Source organism: Pipra filicauda, unplaced genomic scaffold (assembly GCF_003945595.2).
Source record: "Pipra filicauda isolate LSUMZ 115617 unplaced genomic scaffold, ASM394559v2 scaffold109_size3271384_pilon, whole genome shotgun sequence".
In the NCBI taxonomy this organism is placed as follows: Eukaryota; Metazoa; Chordata; class Aves; order Passeriformes; family Pipridae; genus Pipra; species Pipra filicauda.
Window position 1 is genome coordinate 1429971 of NW_024103540.1, and position 19372 is coordinate 1449342.

General features: G+C 42.3%; 1 protein-coding gene across 1 annotated transcript; it reads right to left on the reverse strand.

The window, feature by feature from the left end:
- Positions 1-8119: 8119 nt before the first annotated feature.
- MDH1 (malate dehydrogenase 1) lies at positions 8120-19372 on the reverse strand. Its single transcript, XM_027712944.2, has 9 exons — positions 19272-19372; positions 14008-14106; positions 13609-13705; positions 12498-12673; positions 11149-11271; positions 10856-11032; positions 9425-9538; positions 9118-9207; positions 8120-8743 (listed from the first exon to the last, which is right to left on the reverse strand). The coding sequence occupies exons 1-9, from the start codon at positions 19272-19274 to the stop codon at positions 8618-8620; spliced, it is 1005 nt and encodes a 334-aa protein (XP_027568745.1). The 5' UTR covers positions 19275-19372; the 3' UTR covers positions 8120-8617.

A 19372-nucleotide genomic window follows, 5' to 3' on the forward strand; every position in this document is an offset into this window, starting at 1 on the left:
TGATTTTCTCCTCAGCCTTCCCTGCAACCTCCAATGCTGGCCTTTGGCCCAGACTTCTCCATGGTAGTGTCAATCAGAGTTTTCCGAGCAGCACTTTTCCCCCTGTCTCTGCTCCCATGCTGCGACTCCAGTGACACACCCCAGCCACGCTGGCTGCCACCTGCACTCTGCTTCTGTCCCAGTTATCCTCGTTTGCCTTGCCAACACCAAAGCAAACACAGCGGAGGCACTGCGCAACACTGACACTTCCCCCACCACGTGCTCCCACAGCTGTGTCCTTGTGGTCTTTGCTGGAGCTTGGTGACCTGCCAGTGTCCTTCAGAGACGTGCCGGGTGTGACGGTGCTGCCGTCCATCTCATGCCTGCCCAAGCAGTGGGTCAGGTCATAAGATGGATGTCACCCACCCACTATCTCCACATGCTCCAAGTGCTGACCTCCTGTCCATCCTACTTCTACCTTCCACCAGCACTATCTGTCCCATCTCACCTGCTTTCTCCTTACCATAACAATATATCCATCCTTCCTTCTCCATTGCTCTAAATTCTCTCTATTTCTGCACATATTCCCCTTCTCCCAGATTCAGTAGCTTTGGTGATTATCCCTCAGACCAGCCTGGCTCTCTTCCCACTCCTCTTATTTCCACTTAATCAGCTCCTCCTATTTTGAGGTGATGTCCTCATCCTCCTTTCTGGTCAGGTTGTGTTTCTAACAGTTTCTTCTTTTGTGTCCCCTCTCTTTGGGTTCAGGCACTGTTTTTGTGAGCTTCTTTAACTACTGGTTTCTTTAACTCATCTCCTTGTTTTCTCCCGTCTCTTGAAATCCATGCTGTTAATTGATGTTTCTGATTAGCTTCCCTCACTTTGCTTTTAAAAAGTAGGTTAACCTGTGCTAGAGTCAAAAACATACTAGAGAGAACATGCTAGAGAAGAACAAGGAAATTAATAAGTGCACACACAAGAGATTATTCTAAAACGGAAAAAAACCCCAAACCTTTTATCTGGAGTAAATGGAAGATGATGACACATGATGCAAAAAGACAAGGAAGGATGCCACGATCAAAAATGAGGGATTTCATTACGGATAAGTTGTTTGGACAGTACAGTGTTACCTACTGGACAGGCAAAAAGTGTCTTAAGATGAAGCTCGTGAATTAACCAGGGGAACATAAAAATTTGTCATGATGAAAAATACCAGTTGCTATCAATAGCATATAATGGACTGAAAAATAAGGGTGAAAAGCAGCATTGATTTTGTGTCTGGCCTGCTTTTATCAAAGTCCATAACCAAACCCAGTCAAAATCAATAGCAAAAGTGGCTGGGAAACCACAAGGCAGCTTTGGTCATGTTGCATCTCTTGGCTTTGATTTTCAGTTTGAGGTCACTCAAATGGCATTTCTTGACATTTTTCAGTCCAACCTTCTTAAAAAAAAGATATCCAAGAGCCCCTTTATACCATGACACCCCAGTTTTTATTTTCCCAGTGAGAGGAAAAAAAAAGCCAAGATAAACTTTGCATAATCATTTATTACTTTTTCTACTGTCCTTTTGTTTGTCGTGTGCCCAAGGATTTAAGTGATTTGCCTTCTTGCACTCACTTCCCTGACCTTTTCCTCCTGCCTCCCAGCAGCGCTTCCCACATCCCAGGCAGAGTAACACCACGTAGGAGCCACATGAGTCAGCAAACAAATTATTTGCTAAGGTATTAATCTCATTGCCAAGAGACATTTTAGCCCTAGGTAGATGTGGAATTCACCACCTGCTTTGCGAACATACCAGGAACCAGGTGAATCATGACATAAAGAGTTTGCAGTAAGAATCTGGAACATGGCAGCCCTTCTCTCACTGACAGGAAGTGCTTGAGGATTTTATGACTGGTACTTTTATTGGAGATACATAGTAAGGCAAACTTTGCAGGCAGTATTTCTAACAGCTTATTTCCCCTGTAGGATTCAAGCAGTTTTCCAGGATTATCTGTGCTGATGAATGTGTCAACGAAGCATTATCACTTGGGTGCTTTAAGAGGGACGAGTGTCAGCTCCCAGAGTTTTGGCAGTGTCATTGGTAGCTTGTAGCAAGACAGCCTGGGATTTGGAAGAGGAGCTGCAGTAACCCTTCAGCTGTGGGGTACCTCCTCAGCTGATATGGGAAAGTGGTTAACTTGCTCCAGCTCCCCACATTCACTGTCAGCAATTTCCATGCCAAGAGCAAAGATAAGAGGTCACTCTCCACTCATCCCGTGACCAACATCATTACCCGGGTTCAAAGACCAGGTTGAAAGACCATGGACCTTCAGCACAGGTTACTCTGAGCCCTGTCTTGGTGCAGACAGCTCGTAGGTTTGCAGAGACCCTCCAGCAGATAGTTTTCTGTCTGACAGACTTTCCTTCTGTTGACTTCTCTAGTCTGGAAGGGAAAACAACCAGTGCTGAAGAGCATCACCATCAGACAAGTCCTGTGTTATATTTTAGAATAGCAGCCTTGCTCAATTAATAGCAGTAAGGATGGGAGGCCTGATAGTCAAGTGTAAATGTAGAAACTCCGAGACATCTTTTCTTCCCTGCACTCACCAAAAAGCAATGAAACCTCTGGGGTTTTCTTCCATCACCAAAGGTTTCTCTGTGCGCCAAAATGAAGCGTGTAATTTCTGTGCTCAGGTGAAAAGTAAAAGAAAGGAAAGGCTGGTTTCACATCACGGTGGTGCTTTTGGTTGTGTCTGCCAAGTAGCTCAGAGCTTCACAAAGGGCTATTGCTTCTGTTGTCCTCTTTGTCTGAGAGAATTTGAGCTGCTCAGAAAAAGGCACAAATTCTGCATTTTTTGGGGAACAATGGAAATTTCTCCTAATCTCACCTTGTAGAAATAATCATACAGCAGCAGGAACCGATACCCTCAAGACCCATTTGCTGTCATCTCCATGAGAAGTTATTTATTTATTTTGCTCTCTGGATCAAAAGACCAGGAACTAGGATGAAAACTTTCTGTACCAAAATGATCAGTTTTTGGGAAGTTACTGTTTGGCCAAGAGGCATCATTTCTCTAGATCACTTCTCTGCCTCTATCTGGCAGGCATGCTGAGACAGCAGGGCAGTAGGACTAGGAAAAGACAAAGAAAATGAAACTTCTATTTTCCTGTGCACCTACATTGCACCTATTCCAGTTAGAGATCCAAGGGAGACTGGGAAAGACTGAGTGTTTTTCTCCCCAGATGGAAGGGGATCACTGTTTCTAGCATAAGACAAAAAGTAGACATTCACCATTTAAAAAAAAAAAAAAGAAAAAAGGGAAAAATAAAATATCAAGCGTCAGAACTTCATGCCCAGCACTTCAGACTTGTGTCTTCTCCTGTGCCTTCCCTCCAAGTCTTCTTCAAGGCTGCCCTGTGGGGACACCTCGTGGCTCAAGTGGCACCTTTGTTTTGGGTGCTGCTGGCTGCCTTTGGGGAAACAGCACCCCTTAATCACACCACGATCTGTGCAAAATATATTAACTGCCAGTGTGATAGCTGGGAGGAGGAACACAAAGTCAAATTTGGAGATAGGAGCTGCAGGGGAAAAGTCTAGACCCACTCTTCTAATGATTATTTTAGCACTTAGTGAAATGATAAGTGACTGAGTTCAAAACCCCCAGACCTTCAGGTGCCCTTAAACAGCAGTACTTGGCTGCTGTGCATTCCTGCCGGCCAGTGCAGGTGAGTCCCATTAACACCAGTCCAGGCCTGCAGGGGGCAGGGGACGGAGGCGCTGGGGAGGTGCTGCCAGGGATCCAGTCATGGGGATTTGGTTTGTGGCAGCTGAGATCAAACAGTTCCTCAGATTTTATTGTTACCAGCCTGGGCATTAACAAGAAACTTAATTTACCCCACGTCCAGTTTCGCAGCGATGCGGCAGCTAGATAGGAGCATAGCATACGTGGAGCCTGTATTAATTATTTCTGTGTTTGTGGAATGTGCAGATGAAACACCTGGCACTTGCCAAAAAAAGCCAATCTCATCTCCTGTGGCTTTGCAGAGAAAAATGGGAACGGCTGTAGTTCTGTCTGGCTCCCACATATTCCAGGTATTTCCATTCAGTGACAACAACCCACAGAGGTGGCCTCTGGCTGGTCTCCATGTGGCTTGTCTCTGTTACTCCTCAGGAAGGCAGAGCTCTGGTGGAGGCTCTCCTGGTTCTCAGGAGAGGCAGATGTTTATCCTGTGCTCTGCTCTGCAGACACCAACACTAGCACTGCCACCAGGTCACACTGAAGAGAAGTTACCAAACACCGTTTGTGATAGTATTTTATAATGACGAGCTAGGCTTTATGTTTTTGTCTTAAAAGACCACAGAAGCAGCACAGCCTTCCTCACCTGTATTTAGCTTCTCCAGTTAGGAGAGGAGAAGATAGTGGGTCAGGATTACTTATTTTGTGGTTTGCCTGTTGATGAAGAGGTGGCTGAGCTTTCCTGCTCCGCTTGACTCTCACGCCAGTGTCCCCTGGTGCACCCTGTCTTCTCCAAAACACTTGCAAGGAAACTCAGACTATGCCCTTTATAGCATCCTCCAGCCAGGGCTTTCAACTCATTTTGCAAATGTCAGCTGCGAGAAGCTGAGGGGCAAAGACGGGTTATCTGGCTGCTGCTGGCCAGGATGTCTCCTGCAGTGCCAACAGCAGGACTCATTTCCTGAATTTATTACTCAATCTCCAGCGCTGTTCCTACTTGGGAATGGAAGAGAGGGTCACCAGCAGGGGTGGTGCCAAGCGTGTCTGTAGGTTATTCTCCTTGCCGTGGAGAAGGCACCTTTCATGTGGACATCTTCCCTGCTGGATGGAGGCACGTTGTCCCCACTGCTGGAGATGAGGGTATTTGGCCAACACTTTCCCTCTCCTGTCCAAGAGTTTCCTGGGCCCCCAGCCTTGTAACTGCAGATTTGGAAGATTTGTTTGCTTTCTCTTGAGCAAATATTTAAATTCTCCAGGCTCGCAGGTGGAGGGGAAAGAAAATCTTCCCAGTGTGACTCCCTCTCTACTAGCTCCATCTGGAGGCTCCTAGAAAACTTGCACTGCAAAATTATTTTTATCTGTATTTATTTATTTAAGTATTTATTTAGGATTTAAGGTGGTCTTGGCACTGATAACTGTGGTTAGCAGACCTGAAAAAAGAAAGCATCTGTGTAATTAGATTTTTAGTAATAAATTATTAAAGATTCTGTAAAACCAAAACAATGGGCTTATTTCTGGCTAAGCTGAAGACTGCATCTCTATCTGTTAATTTTTCTATTTGCCTGCAGTTACAGTATTTTAAGCAGCTGACTGATCAGCCTCTGCTTTAATTCAATAGCATTTATCATTTTCCTATTCAAAGCTGCCACTTAAAGAGCTGTTGGAATGTTTTTTTAAAAAAAAAAACACAACTTTATCTTTGAACATAAAACATCTTCCCTTTAAGCTGCAAATAATTTTATTTCTGTAAGTTCCTCTTTCATTACACTGAGCTGTAGTTATCCTCTAGGATTTGCTATTTGGAATTCAAAATGTGTCTATAAATGTAAAAAAGTCCCCAAACCACAGGAAACAGGGGGGGAAAAAACAAAGAAAAAAGGAAGTAATTCAAATGAACTCATCCATGACACCTTTCCTCTGTTTTGTAAATCCAGTGCTCTGAAATCTGCATCTCTCTTACCTGATAGAGAAGTTCTCCTGCCTTCCTTCATGCAAAGTGAGATTCAAAACCTATTGATTTGATAAGACACCTTATAACTATGCCCAGGTAAAAAGTTCTGTGATGAGCATCAGTGTAATGTTGATTTAGATTCATTCCTTGGATCTGGAGTTTTCAAAAAAAAAGAGCAGGAATAGCTGTAGTGGGAGAAGAACGATGATGTGACACAAACTTGAAATCAGTTTTTCATTCATTTGGGGAAAAGCTTTACTTCTCCCTCTCAAAAGAATTCTTGCTGGCAATGGAAAGCTGTCAAGAAAGCACAAAGAGATCAGCTTAGCAGCCTGCCTTGTACAGCTTTCACAAGCACGAAGGGAGGATTTATGATCCATGGATTTGGCGCTCCACAACAAGGAATGCCAGTCACGCTGAAGTTTTCAGCCTTCCCTGGGAGCCTTTCTGCTGACACACAGACTCAGCCAGGAGCCCTAATGTTCTCAGCTACTCCATCCAGAAACTTTCCAGGAGTGCATCTGACACTTCAAGTCCTAATTTCCCCCAGGATTTGTTTCTCAAAGAACACTTGTACACACTCACTTGGGAGCTGCTGTTTGAAGTCCTAACTTTTGTTCTCTTGGAGAGATACTCAGCAAGTGAAGAGTGGATGTAAGATCCCTTCCTGCATAGAAAGCCTGTATGTCCTGAAAATACCTCACTGCTAAGTGAAGAACAACCTTCAACACATGTGCATTTAGAGCTGTTTAAAAGATACAGTTGGTATGAAGACATTCAGTGGCTTTCAGTCACAGAGTTCAGCAGCTGTTCAGTACAAGTTCCTGCTAAATGCAGGGGTAGGGCCAAGGTTGAAGCTCCCACAATCTCTGTGGTTGTTTCAGTATCTGATTACCCTCAGATTTGATAAAGACTGTACAAAGTAACCCGAGCCACAGTGAGAGAGAACTAACCACAGCAGGAGGAAATCTCCCAGAAATAAAAAAAATGGAGAGTAGAACAGAGGACAGAGCAGTCCAGAAACATGAATACAAAGAATACAAAGAATAGCCACCACGTGGTAGCTTGAGAGTTTGTAAGTAGTGGGACAGTAAAGTGCACGGTCAATGAGCAGATAAGAGATTTCCTGTTGAATTGCTTCACAGAAATCTGGAGGGAACAGAAATGGTGTGTAAGATTCAGTGTGAGTAGTCCAATGTAAATTCAACTGTTAACATGAGGAGTTCGGTATATCATGAGACAGTCTATCAAGTACTGAGGTTAGTTATGCAATTGTTCTGATACACTATGTGTTATAAGCATTACACAAAGTGAGTTGTCTCCTGCAGAAGGCAGCTTTCAAACAGACATCAAAAACCCTGAAGAGCCAGATCTTCCACATTTTCTTTTTTGAAGCTTCTTCCCTACATTGTGATGCTTCTGTAGGTACGGCACAAAGCACACTGCAAGGGATTTAGCATCCCTTATTTTTGTTTATCAGGCACAGATGTGCACTCTTCCCTTTCCTTAGTCTTTTCACACCAAGTAACAGCGTGCACTGGAGCTATCTCCTGTAACATTCACTGTAAAACACATTATTTTAAAATAAGCTGTAGCATGGTAATTACTGTAATGAATTCCTTTGGTCGCTGGGCTCATGTTGAAATGAGATTTCACTGACTGCATGGAACACCACAAGACAGTCATCACACTGGCAGCTTTCCTTCCCTCACTAGTTCCTGCAGAAATGCCCAAACTGTTGTGAAAAGACAGATGTATGAAATTTTCTTCTGATAACTTCTCCATGGCTAAACTCTAGGGGGCTTAGACAAATAACAGTGAAAAAATACAACTGTGTGTATTTCTTTTCTATTCCTAAGACTGCAATAATGCATAAATTCTTGCAACAGCTGCTTCATAAACATTCATGGCATTCACTGACTGTGCCCTGTCCCAGTTCTCCTGTGCTGCAGCACATTCCCATTATCTGAAATGCTTGTTTTCCCTTTCAACTCTATGTATATTCTTTGCTGCATCACTGTCACTGTACTCAATAGGTACCATAATGTTCTGAGAGCAGACTTATTTTTATAGATAAGCTTATTGATGACGGCTGATGTATTCTATATTATTGTTGCTAAATCCTCAAAGAAACCATTCAATTTGCTTATAATTCAGTTTAACCTTTGCTTTTTTGGTCAGAAAAGTTCTATTTTTTGTATCCTTATTTAATGACAACAAACTGAAAAAGAAAAATGAGATGACACCAGATACGACAGACCAAGATTTACTTTAGTACAAGGCGAAAAATTCTATTGGAACAGAACAGTCAGCAACTTAGACAAAGGGTGGTGCTAGCCATCAATAAAGCTTCTTAAAACTCATTTCCCTCAGTTTCTTAAAATAGGCTTTCAGGGTTTTTTTATCTTCTACTAACAAACTCTGTTAGTTACGTAACTAAAACATGCAAATAAAGTGCAACAGACTACTGTGATTAAGCAACTTTTAATATTTCTATTGACAAACATTGTAAGCATAACCCGAGTGAACTGTGTATATTTGAAGTCTGTCCAGTGATAGACTCACTGAACCACTGGTTCAAGGGCAATTACATTCTAAGTTCATCTTCAGTTGAGCCATAGGATGCTGAAGTGATCATGGACTAGGACGTGTTCCAATAGTGCCAAATTCTAACCGGATTGTGCGTTAGTAGCCAAGGCTGAGGCAAACAATTATCCTATACCATACACAGAAAGCAACTAGTATTGAAAAGACAAAAAGTTTGGTCAACAAACTAGTTTTACTTCTTTAATAACATTTTTGCTAATAACTCCAGAGGCACAACAGTACCAGTAAGCTTATGAACTTTAAAATGCACAATGGCCACAGACAGTTGACTTGGATACAGTAATAGTGTTTGGTAGCAGACCTAAAGACGACTCTTAGATTCTTCCACTCTTAAATGATTTTGTATTTCCTCATGACCTAGTCATGCACTGGAGAGGAATTCCACAGCAGTCTCCTTCTCTTCAGCTAACTCCTTAGCAGTAAGATCCATCTTCTCACGAGAAAAATCATTAATAGGAAGACCTTCAACAAACTTCCAGGTCTTGTCCTGATTGAGAACAAAAAAAATAAAAAGGCCCCACCACGTAAGAACAAGCTTTCATTCAGTCTGCATGAAGGACACTTTGCAGCATAAGAACCAAAGTTTACAGCCCTAAAAAACACATCGGGCAGCAGTTAGTTTTGTTTCAGATAAAGAATGCAACCAGCACCAGCTAGTCATGTCAGATTCTACTCATCTATCAGCACTTTGTTGGCAACCAAGTTAAATTACTTGGTTAAGAACAGTCCTCTCTGTGAAAGACTAAAACCCCTACATCCCAGCAACTGCAGTCCCCCACAAAAATCACTGCTATTAACAAGCTCACATGACAGTTTTTACGTCTTGCAGAAGATACATGGATTTCAATACAGTCTAGTTACCTTGATCACAACAGGGAATGAATATAGCAAGTCTTCAGGAACACCATAAGAATTGCCATCAGAAATGACTCCCATCGAAACAAATTCCCCCTGAAACCAGAAAAGTAAGAGATGAACGCATTTTTCACTGCTAGAAGAAAGCAAAATTTTGATTTTTCAACATCCTGTATTCTCCTATGACACCCTTTACTCCAGAAGAAGACGGATTCTTTCCTCTGAACACACATTCGCAATGGAGGTCAATGATGCTGGCATGTAATCAAAGCAAATTAGGCAAACATGCACTTACTCAAAAGCAACATCTTACCGCTGGAGTACCAAACCAGATGTCCCTCACATGATCACAGATAGCTTTGGCAGCTGACATGGCACTGGACAGCTTCCTGGCCTTAATAACTGCTGCTCCACGTTGCTGAACAGTCTGCAATTAAGAAAAAAAACCCCAAACCCTAAATCATAAAGCAGCAAAATCATGGCTTGGTCTAAATGGTGTTAGTAAATGCCATGAAGAAAGATCATTGTACATAATTATTTAATTTCATCAGTCAAGATACAGTTCTATCATTAAACAAACATGGCATACAATCCAGAAGAGTGTTGTCAAGACAAGAACATAATGGAACATTTCAGAGGCTGGCTCAATCTTTAGTACCTGCTTTACAGCTTCTCACATAACAACCAGACGTCTCAAGCTTTTCCCACCAAGAGACTTTGTGCATGTCAACAGTAACAGATGTCTAGAGCAACACTGTCAATTAAGGGTTTTTGCTGAATACCAATGTGAACTATTTGCTGGTCTCAATCCTACAATATTTACTGCACAAAATTCATGTAATTCCTGAAGATAGTTGAACAGACCTCCCTACATTTAGAAATTTTGTGTTTGTGAACTGCAGTCCTCAGAATAGGCTTCACTACAGTTTTGGTACAGCTTTATGCCAACCACACCCCAGTCCAGAAAGCAAGAATTATGAAATCTTACCTTATCTTAGGTAAAGCATTCTAACACAGTCCAGCATTACAATGCACCTAGAAGGCCAAATCTGTTTTGGCCATGTAAGATATAGCTGGATCAAGGACAGCTTTCTGCTTACACACTGGCTAATGAACTTTGGTTGCCAATCATTTATTCCACAGCAACAAGCATGAACTGAAATGTTATATCCAAAACAGGACAGAGCACTGCCATATGACAGAACACATTCTCTGTCTCAAACTAAAGCTTCCCTGGCTAAGGTGTAGTACCTGGCTGTTCGGATGCCAGTAACATTGCAACACCAAGCAGAGCACAGCTATTCAGAATCACAGGCACCTAGGGCTTTCGTAAGCCTGTCTGACTTCACAGTGCATTTAGATAGCCTGTGCTCTCAATCAATTAATGCCATTATTACAAAACTGCCCCCAAAAGTCACCGCAGTGAAATGGCAAAGGTGCTTCTTGTGTCAGACAAGTTTCACCTGAGTTATGATCAAAACTCTTTTTGCTGAATCATTTTAGCACTCCAACTGGATTTTTCTAGCAGGGTTTACATAGGCCTTCGTGCCTTAAATTTTTCAAGGGCAAACAACTGACAGCAACAAGCTACATAAGGATGGTTTATACTAGTGAGATAGAAGAGCTGCTTCACCAAGTCACTCAGGTACATAAATCACAATTTCAGATAAGGTTAGGAGAAAGCACAAGCACAGAACGACCGTTAAAAAAAACAAACAAACACCAAAAAAACCACCTGTCTTACCAGGATAAAGTCTCCCTTCAGCCAGCTGTCATCTTTTATAGCTTCATAAACTCCAACTTCCTTTCCTTTCACGTTTACCTTCGCATGGTTGACATCTGGATATTGAGTGGAGGAGTGGTTGCCCCAGATGATGACATTCTTCACATCATTAGCAGTCACACCAAGTTTCAGAGCAATCTAATGGGAAATTAAAGATTTCCATTGCATTGACTTCAGTTTCTCAATTCACAGGCTCCTTTGAAAGCACTGTTCTGTTTGTGTTTAGCAGAGATAACAGAATAGGCTCCTTTTACCTGAGATTTGGCTCTGTTGTGATCCAAACGAGTTAAGCAGCTGAAGTTTTCCTTTGGTATAGATGGAGCTGACTTTGATGCAATCAGGCAGTTAGTATTTGCTGGATTCCCAACTACCACAACCTGAAAATGAAAAATGGGAAGATGAAGTCGGTATTTCTGCAAAACAACTCCCTCCAGTGAAATACACTGCTTTGCCTTCAAAGAAGCTATCGAAGAAGTGAAGTTTTCTAAATCTCTTGGTTGTCTTCAACGTGATTGTTTTCTAAGTGTGTTGTTCATAGTCACCCAGTCTTCTATAACTGCTCAGAAAAATAATTTCTAGGTAGGTATCTTCTTTATAACTTGAGATTCAAATGTGAAAGAGAACAAGATTTCCAGGGAGATCTATATACTGATCCACAACCTGGCTTCAAATCTCATACTACCAGACACAGGAAAAGCAAGGTACATGCACACTAGTCAGTCCACAGTGACTTCACCAACGCCTTTTAAATACTCTTTAGTTTGGCTGCCACTGCTTTATATAATTGCTTTATAATTAAGAAAGCCAGAACAGTTACTAATCTCAATGTTCATAAGCAGTTAGAAGTAAAATACTGCCTCAACTTAGATCCATTTATAGCTATGGAAAACTGATTTTTATTCAGCCTTCATTTGTGCCTCAAATGACTAATGTTAAGCTCCATATACCCTCAATCACACAATCTGATCTGCAAACCTCCCTTTGTATCTCCCCTTTTGAAAGTGAGTTCAGTAAATTTTCCACTACTCCATAATAGTTACATTGATAGTTTTTATTCCAACTGGATAAAGAAGCAAACAAGTCTTTAGAAGCAGTAGGAAGTTCATCAGCAGAGGAAGCAGACATTAAAAAGTCAGTTACAAAGCACAGTCGGAGTCTGGGTTTGAGATTAAGAGCAGTGGGAGAGCAGCCCCATGATCCCATTAACCGTGCTGAAGGAATCTGAGAGAGAACAATTAAAATCTTCCAATGCTCCAAAGAACAAGACACAAACAACCCAAATAAAGCCAATTTTTTGTGCAACTGTAATTCCATATTGATACTGAAGTTAAGGGCCGTTCTGTTAAAGCCACAGATGGATATGAAGTAGGCAGCTGCATGTAGAAGATTTAGTTCTCCCAGAGGAGAGAGATAACGAGCAAAAGACTGCTCATTTTTTTTAATACGGTTTTGTGGGGTTGGTTTTGACTGTGGTATATTTTCCAGGGCTTAAGGAAAGGAATGCCTGCACTGAACAGGCTCCTGCTTGTGCAATATCATTCTACAATATATTTAGATCTCTACATAACCGTGTTAATGTTTTAAATTCAGTTTCTATATTCACCTTGACAGACTTTTTGGCATACTTGTCCAAGGCTGCACCCTGAGACTTGAAAATTTTCACATTTGCTTTGAGTAAATCCTTCCTTTCCATGCCCTCTCTCCTTGGCATGGAGCCAACCAGAATCGCTATGTCAAGGTCTTTGAATGCAACTTCCTCCTTGTCTGTTGGAATGACCTCTAAAAAAAGGAAAGGGGGAAAAAATCAGTCAGATAAATACTCATGGCATAGCGTTAACAGGAATATTCTTTTGTTCATAAAGAGTATATAATCTAATCTGACAATATCACCATCTTCCCCTTCCAAAAACACAAGTATAGTCACAGATTAAGTACTTGCCAGTAAATGATTTATATGTACAAATTTTTATCTAAAGTGGAAAACACGGGAGAAATCTATGTAAAAATATAAGTTTCGTGTGTCTCTATTTAAATATATATATATTAGTACATATGCTATTCTTGACTTTTACAAAAAAGTTTCAATGGCAAATATCAACACAAGTGAAATTTTCCTTCCCCTTTAACAATCCCAACCAAAGATTCTGAATTGGGTTAGGTTACAATTCAAACCGAAGGTCTGAACTATACAAGAGCTGGTAGCTACATGGGGTTCTTTCAGGTATTCTAGTACTGTAACACCTACTCACTCCCTTTCTTCTGCTTGTTTAAAGTACCAGAACTTGTTTACGTGACTTAATGGGTCACTTTTTATTTCATGTCCTTATACAGAAGATATTTCTGAAGTCTAAAATTATGGTGTAGTTTTTTTTTCTTTAGCAAAGAAATATCTAAAGATTGTTATTTCACCACTGGGCTAGAACACAGTGCACATATGCACAAGTATCTGACAATTTGCTGTCCAGGCTGAAACCCCAGGATTTGCTGATATAAACCAAAACCCACATATCTGTGTTGTCAGTTCTTTTCACAAAACTCATTTGATGTCATTCTTGCTAGCTTACAGCCTAAGTTAATTTATCTTCCAAAAAATATAAAACCAAGGATCATATAATATTTTCTTCTGTTAAACTTCCTGCCAGCTACAGGAACTCATAAATGCAGCAGCTCTTTTACAGCCTATTGTAGGTATAAGAAAAAATTCTTTTGGACACCTCTGAGCAGTGGCAGAGCACAGTCCTGCAGCTCCATCACCACACCTTCCAGTACAGTCATCATAGGAGTGATGTCCAGCAGCACAAGAATAAGAGGCTGTAAAGAAAGAAAAGGTTTAGTGCAAGTTGGGCATAATGAATTTTGTCTTGTACTCTGCCAGAAACTGCTATCTCCTGCAAGATTTAAAACCCATTTAGAGAAAACAAACAACTTCAGCACAACCAACAACTGAAAGCTTGTGTAACAGAGCAGGACACCAGTTTTCCTCACTTAAAAAAGAAATTACTCGCACACTGGTAAATCAGTGAGTGTCTACAAGAAAACCAGTCCCAGGGACTGCAGTTGTGACACTTATTCCTGTGCAGAAGAGACAAGTGATAATTCAGTGTGAGAGTTACCTGGTCTTTGCCAAAGACATCCCCCTTGGCAATGCTGTAGAGCAGGGAGTAAGCAATCTGCCCAGCAGCTCCAGTCACCAGGACTCTGACAGGTTCACCCTGTAAGAAAATTAGAGTCTTATCCACTGCTACACAGTGCAGGTCACACCACCTGAGTGTTAAAAATTAACAGTTACCACAGCAATATCATGGATTGTTTAACCTAGATGCTAATGTGTGCCTAAATGCAGATCAGCCCCAACTCCTTGGATCATACTTCTGTTCTACCAGAACCACCAGCAATTTCTCTACTTGCTTTTACAGAAACAGACCACACTTGCAAAAGCATCCTGAAGAATCACTCCTGGAATAACTTCCAAAATGCCAGGAATAACAATGTATTTCAAAAACTCTGTATTCCCCTTAACAACATTGTCTTTTCAACATAGGACAATACAACAAACACCCACTCATTAGATTAGCCATTCATACTTGAAATTTCCTACACTTTCACAAGCTGTGACACTTCACCGGTTTTCACATTCTTCTCCATCTTGAGGGCTGTTTCCATTAAGCATTTTGAATGTTTATTTGCAATCAAAGACTTACTGAATGCCAGAGACCAAAGAATCTAATGGACTTAAAACTACTGTCCCCCTGAACTGTTTGGCAGTAATTTAAGAAATCCACAGACAAAAGGTACATTATGGACAGATCCAGATGCTATTATCCATAATACAACTGTTTATTGTCAAACTGACCCTAAACTCCACAAGACTGGGAGAAGACTGCCAACATGTTGCTATATTGCAAATAAAGGGGGAAAAAATGCATGCTTTATAGTAAACATCCCATTTTGCTAAGCAGAACTAAGATCTGGGGAAATCCAGAGGTTATTCAATATTGAAAACTGAAGGCTGAGAGAGTTTGGGTTGTTCATCCTGGAGAAGATAAGGTTCCAGGAAGGCCTTATTGTAGCTTCTCAATACTCAAAGGGGACTTTAAGAAAGACTAAAACAAAACTTTTAGTAGGGCCTGTTATGAAGTGACAAGGAACAACAGTTTTAAATTAAAAGAGGGTAGATTTAGATAAGAAAATATATTTTCCAATAGGGCTGGGGAAACGCTGGTACAGATTGCTCAGAGAGGTTGTAGATGCCCCATCACTGGAAACAGTCAAGGTCAAATTGGAGCTTTGAGCAACCTGGTCTAGTTGAAGATGTCGCTGCTCATTGTAAGGGGGGGGTGGACCAGATGACCTTTAAAAGTCCCTTCAAATGCAACATTCTATGACCCTCTGAAAATGGAACACATGCTAAAGGACCTTCATAACTCAGTACTTTGTAAGCCTGTTTTTTGTATTTCCATGTTTCTCTAGAGGCAATAGAGCTGGGACAGATTGTGCACAGACAGGAACAAGCAGACTCTGACCGGGCTGCTGGAGTGTCAAACCCACTTTGTCAAATAATTAAAAGGTGACCATTTGAGATACAGACAAAACACCAGGCACAACTGAACGTGAAAGAAGTGATTTAATTGCGCCCTGGGCTACATTACGAGAAGCGCAGCTTGCAGACAAAGACATTCCACTCAGTGCTGGTGATATTGCAGCTGGAATACTGAGTCCAGTCTTGGCACCCTGAGTTCATGTCCTGTAAAGTGAGGCTGAGGGTGCTGGACATAGCCTGGAAAGGCAGAGGATGGAGGGTGATGTAACAGCAACCTACCACACCTTCACAGAGTGTTACAAAAATAATGCTTCCCAACACCTCTCCTAGTGGCAGATGGCAGAACAGGGTGCACTGGCTACAAAAGGGTACCCAGAGAGTCTGTGCAATCTTCTCCCTTGGTGGTTTTCAAGACTCAGATCAAAACACACATATGATACGACTTATCAGTGACAACAGCCTTGCTGTCAGGCTGGACTGGACAACCTCCAGAATTGGAGTGAAAGAGGGCGGACCGTGTGACCTCTAGAGATCCTTCCCAACCAACGTTCCTGTCATTGATATTTATAGGAAAACCATTTTGGGCTTTGAGTGTATCCTCTCTGCAGAAGTGACCAGCCAAGCACAGCTGCATCAAGCTATTCTTAAATCATTACAAAAATGAGGCCACCTACCCCATCTTCCCACACACCAGATAAAATGAGAGTGTAAGTGATGACATTAAACTCCTGAACTTGTAGAATTAGACCTGGCCTGATTCTGCCTTCATTATGGGAACGATTCTTTAAATATCTGGTTACATGATTAGCAGTTACACAGCATTGAACTGCATTGTTTTCTTTTGAATCTGTCCTATTATGAGCCTCGTCCCTCATGGAAACTCCACAAAGAGGGGGAAGGAGGGCAGACAAACAATTCTTGCTGGTTTAAATCTCAAAACTAGTTTTGGTATTGTATTCCTGAGTAAGGAAATGTACCATAACATCTGAATGACGATGGACAGCATGGATTAAGATGCGTATCAAATTTTAAAGCCAAGTTTACAGCACGTTTCTAAGGAGATCCTACATTTTATTTATATTAAGGCGTCAATGAATACTCTTTTATGGTAGCTAACCATACTAGTTAGTAAAATGAGAATTTTTTTCCACTATATGCACTTTATATGCTAATTTGATTTAAACATAAAAAATGTCAATCTATCCACTAACATTACAGTGAGTATTTAGCATAACAACAGGAGAAGGAAGGAGTAGAAAATAAAAAAGGTAAGAGATAGAATTATTTATTATTCTTTTACTGAGACAAACTTAGCATTTAGCCTTTTTTTGGAAAAAAAACCCAACAAAACCACTTTGGTCATGACTCAGCTCCACCTTCTCACCATAATTATGTTTGCTTACAACCATCCTTCCTGTTCTCCCCCCCAGTGTGAGGCTGGAGACAGAAGAAACACAAGCTAAAATTAAGTGAAGAGTGCTGCCTACTTGCTTTTTCTCTCCCAGCCTTCAGTCCACTGGATTCAATACATTCCCCAGACCCCTTTACTCCTGCACTAATTGTGAGCAATTACTATCAAAGAAACTTCCATGCTGTCTCAAATCCAGAAGCTAGATTAACAAGCCAAAAATGCTGTGGTTCTTACAAAATGTGGATAACTCTCACCAGAAAAAGAAAAAACTTACATCACATATCAAAATTGGTCTTATTGAGCATCAAAGGCTACTTTTGGAGGTTGGCTATTTAGAGAAATGAGTAGCTCCCCAGTGGAAGTTGTAGGTTCCAAACATTCACGTCCAGGCCCTTCAACTCGTGACTTGGCTCCTGCAAGACTACTTTCATGTGGTAGCTACAGGGGTGACCTTTACTCACCCTCAGGTATAGAACTAGAGGACAAATTAAGCAACAACTAACTGAACTATTTTGTTTCAAAGCCTTCCCCACTCCACATTCAGCTGATGTACAGTTAAACAGCTTTAGGAAACTAAAAGAGTAGCAAAGGTAGTGATAAAAAGGATGAGGAAAAAAAAACCCAACAACTGAACATTGTTGGGTACCCTTCTTTGTCTAGTTCAGCAACCATGTAGGATTTCTACCCTTCCTCAACTATGACAGATGAAAGTGAAGCTTCCAATACCAAATGAGGCAGTTGTGGGCTTATCGCCCTCCCCACAACACTTTGGCTGAAGAACTCAGTGCCTCAGTTATGTCTGTGATTTACAGGTGATAACAGCAGACCTAAAATATTAGTGCTATACAGGCAAATAGCACTACACTGCAAAACTGATTCAGGAGGTTACAAAGGTGAGTTAAAGATAACTCACAACCTATCAAATGCTGTGGCAAGAACACCCTGTCTACTTTGCATTGCGAATTACAAACGAAAGACCTCCATATACACTACTGCTGATAAACTTATCATCAACTTAACTTTTTTCCTGAATAGTAAAGCCAACTAAGCTATCCCACCTTGCTTCACAAAGGTGATTTAAGCATCAAGATAAACTTTATCTCCTCAAGAGTCTAGAGTCTGCCTAGGAAACTTTCCCTTTGCTCTCCCTTCTTTAAAGCAGAGATACGGTGACAATAAACATGTTTGGAAACGGAGTAGAAAGTGTCAGCTCTGCACTCGAGGAGAGCCACCAGCACAGTCGTTCAGACACCGAATTCCAAAGGCGAATTCCAAAGGCGTTCTTTCCTTAAGAAGTGACCTTGACACAGGTGCCCTGAAAGACTTTTTTCACTTCATTTATCTAACGGTGGTTGCATCAATAGACAGATAATTTTATTTCTGGAGTTTAAAGCCTCTGCCCACCACCACATGCATAACTACAACAGCAAAGGCAAGATAAAAACAGTGACATTCTGAAAAGTCTGGACACCAAAGTAAATTACAACCAGCAGTTCTCTGTGAGATTGGTACATTCATGTCAGGCAATGATCTGAAAGCTCAGGTACAAACTAAAACCTGTTATCTTGTGTCACTCCTCTGAATCCACATTTTAAACAGAAAGAGCAGAAGTTTACAGACTTTGGTATTTTTTAGGGTATAGCTGAAATAAGCCACGTCCCAGAGCATGCAAGCATCCTTTCTACAGCAAAACATTAGAAGTACAGGTTTGAATAACAGGGTATAGAGTCTAGAAAAACCTGGAGACGTTTTCAGGGTTACAAAGGAAAGGAAGGTCTCTGTGCAGGTTTGTGTGTGCATACATGTAAGTATATATGCCGCAGAAAAGCAAAGCGCTGCAGTACACTGTAATAACCTCAGGGCAGAACTATGACAATCTGCACAAACAGCAGGATTTCTGACAGCACGCAGAGATTAAACAATAAAGACATTTCACAAGCACTTCCCCTTGAGCTGACACAGAACCGCTCCAAACCCGTTAAGCTCTCGCGGACTAAGGCGAAGGGTTTCCCGACCTCTCGGAGACAACGTCGCCACCCGCGGGGCCCAACGGTGCCATCCCCCATCGGGAGGCACCACCGGGGCGGGGAGGGTTCGCTCCGCTCCCACATCCCGCCCTCCCCCTCACGCCGCGCTGGCACAGACGCCGCCAGGCCGGCACCGACCCCACGTCTCCCGCTGGAAGGTCACCCCTGCGCGGCCTCCGCGGGGGTTGCGGTGAGCCCTGGGGCCGCCACCAGGCCCGGCTCCTCCGGGTGCCGCCACCACCAACCACCTCCAGGTCACCCTTATCCCTCACACCCCGCGAGCAGCGCGACGCCATTTCGCGGCCACCTCCGCCCGCCGGATCCCCCCGATCCGCCCCGGAGGGACGCGGAGGGCGCGGTGCGGGCGCCAGCGCAGCGGGCCCGGTGCGCGGTACCGACCATGTTGGCGGGAGCGGCGGGAGCGGCTGCTCGGGGTCACCTCTGCGACGCGACTGCGGCCGCGGCGGCGCTGCGCCCAGGAGCCGCGGAGGGGGGAGGGG